Below are 1,206 nucleotides of genomic sequence, written 5' to 3' on the forward strand. Positions count from 1 at the left end.
TAAGTTGCTACGATATAGCACTATCTGTCGTTAATCGACAATTTTTTTTGTTTTTTGTTTTTTTTTTTTTTTTAAAGCATTTTCTTGAGATTCGAGAAAATGGCGGATTCTACGAAGAAAAGTTTAACTTCTACTTCGGCCAGCAAGTCAACTTTTGATCTCGCTAGTATAATTTTTGAAAAAGATAAAAGCAGAAAGTCTGTAAAAGGGACTGATAGTTTTAAAACTAGCATTAAATCAACTGCAACTGGTGAAAATTTAGAAAAGGTCACATGCAGTCCGAGTGAAATGGCGGCAAGAAATCGACCGTCCTCATCCAAAAATAAAGATGATGCAATCATCGAAACTGCAAGTTTTTCAAAAGATAACAGTCAAACTTTTGCTGACTTTAAAATGGAATAAAGTTGGCAATGTTTTGCCAGCAAAAGTTGCTGACATAATTAAACACATGTTTAATACTAAGCAAGCTGATGATCGGTCAAAAGGAATAATGGAAAAATACCTGAGACCAGGGAATATTGAATTATATCCTCAAAAGATCAATACAGAAATTTGGGGGCATCTGAAAAAGGAAACCCAATTCAAAGACATTGACTCTTTCAAATTGAGTGAAAAATTGATAAAATGTTCATATGCTGTTATGAGCTTAGTAGAACTGTTATTAAAATCTAAGAAACAGGACAAAAAGTCAGATGATAAAGACAGTAGTCTGTCTTCTGGGATTAAGACTGGAATGGATGCTCTTTCATTACTTGGCCATATAGTGCAGGATCATAATCAGATTAGACGTGATAGTTTAAAGGTAGACTTAAATCTACAATATAAAAAATTGTGCAATCCTTCTCATAATACTGATACTGGATCAAGTAAATGGTTGTTTGGTGATGAACTTGGTAAACGTGTAAAAGACATAAAAGAAACAAATCAAGTTGGTTCATCAGTGGCCAGTGGAAGCCGTCTATATAAAAGCGTTTCAAGATTTAATTCTAGATCCAAGCCTTTTTTATCACAAGGCAACAGTCACTACAAGCGACCTCCACAAAATCAAAGTCAGTACAGGTTCTCGAACAAGAAGTACAGTTCTCATCAGAGAAGCAGTTACAATCAGAACAAGAAAAATCAGTCAGAGAAAAAATAGATTTGTTTGAATCGGTGAGTAATTTAGAATCTCTAACTTCTTGGGAAGAATTTCGCAGTCAGTTAGGT

General features: G+C 34.1%; 1 protein-coding gene across 1 annotated transcript in view; it reads left to right on the top strand.

The window, feature by feature from the left end:
* Positions 1-490: 490 nt before the first annotated feature.
* The window catches only part of LOTGIDRAFT_175941 (hypothetical protein), a gene marked incomplete at both ends in the record, with an annotated part of 3,343 nt that continues 2,627 nt past the window's right edge, over positions 491-1,206 (top strand). Inside the window, one exon of the mRNA XM_009063426.1 lies at positions 491-1,049. Within this exon, the coding sequence (XP_009061674.1) occupies positions 491-1,049 (559 nt within the window). The remainder of the gene's footprint in view (positions 1,050-1,206) is intronic.

Source organism: Lottia gigantea (genome assembly GCF_000327385.1).
Source record: "Lottia gigantea unplaced genomic scaffold LOTGIsca_574, whole genome shotgun sequence".
Taxonomy (NCBI): domain Eukaryota; kingdom Metazoa; phylum Mollusca; class Gastropoda; family Lottiidae; genus Lottia; species Lottia gigantea.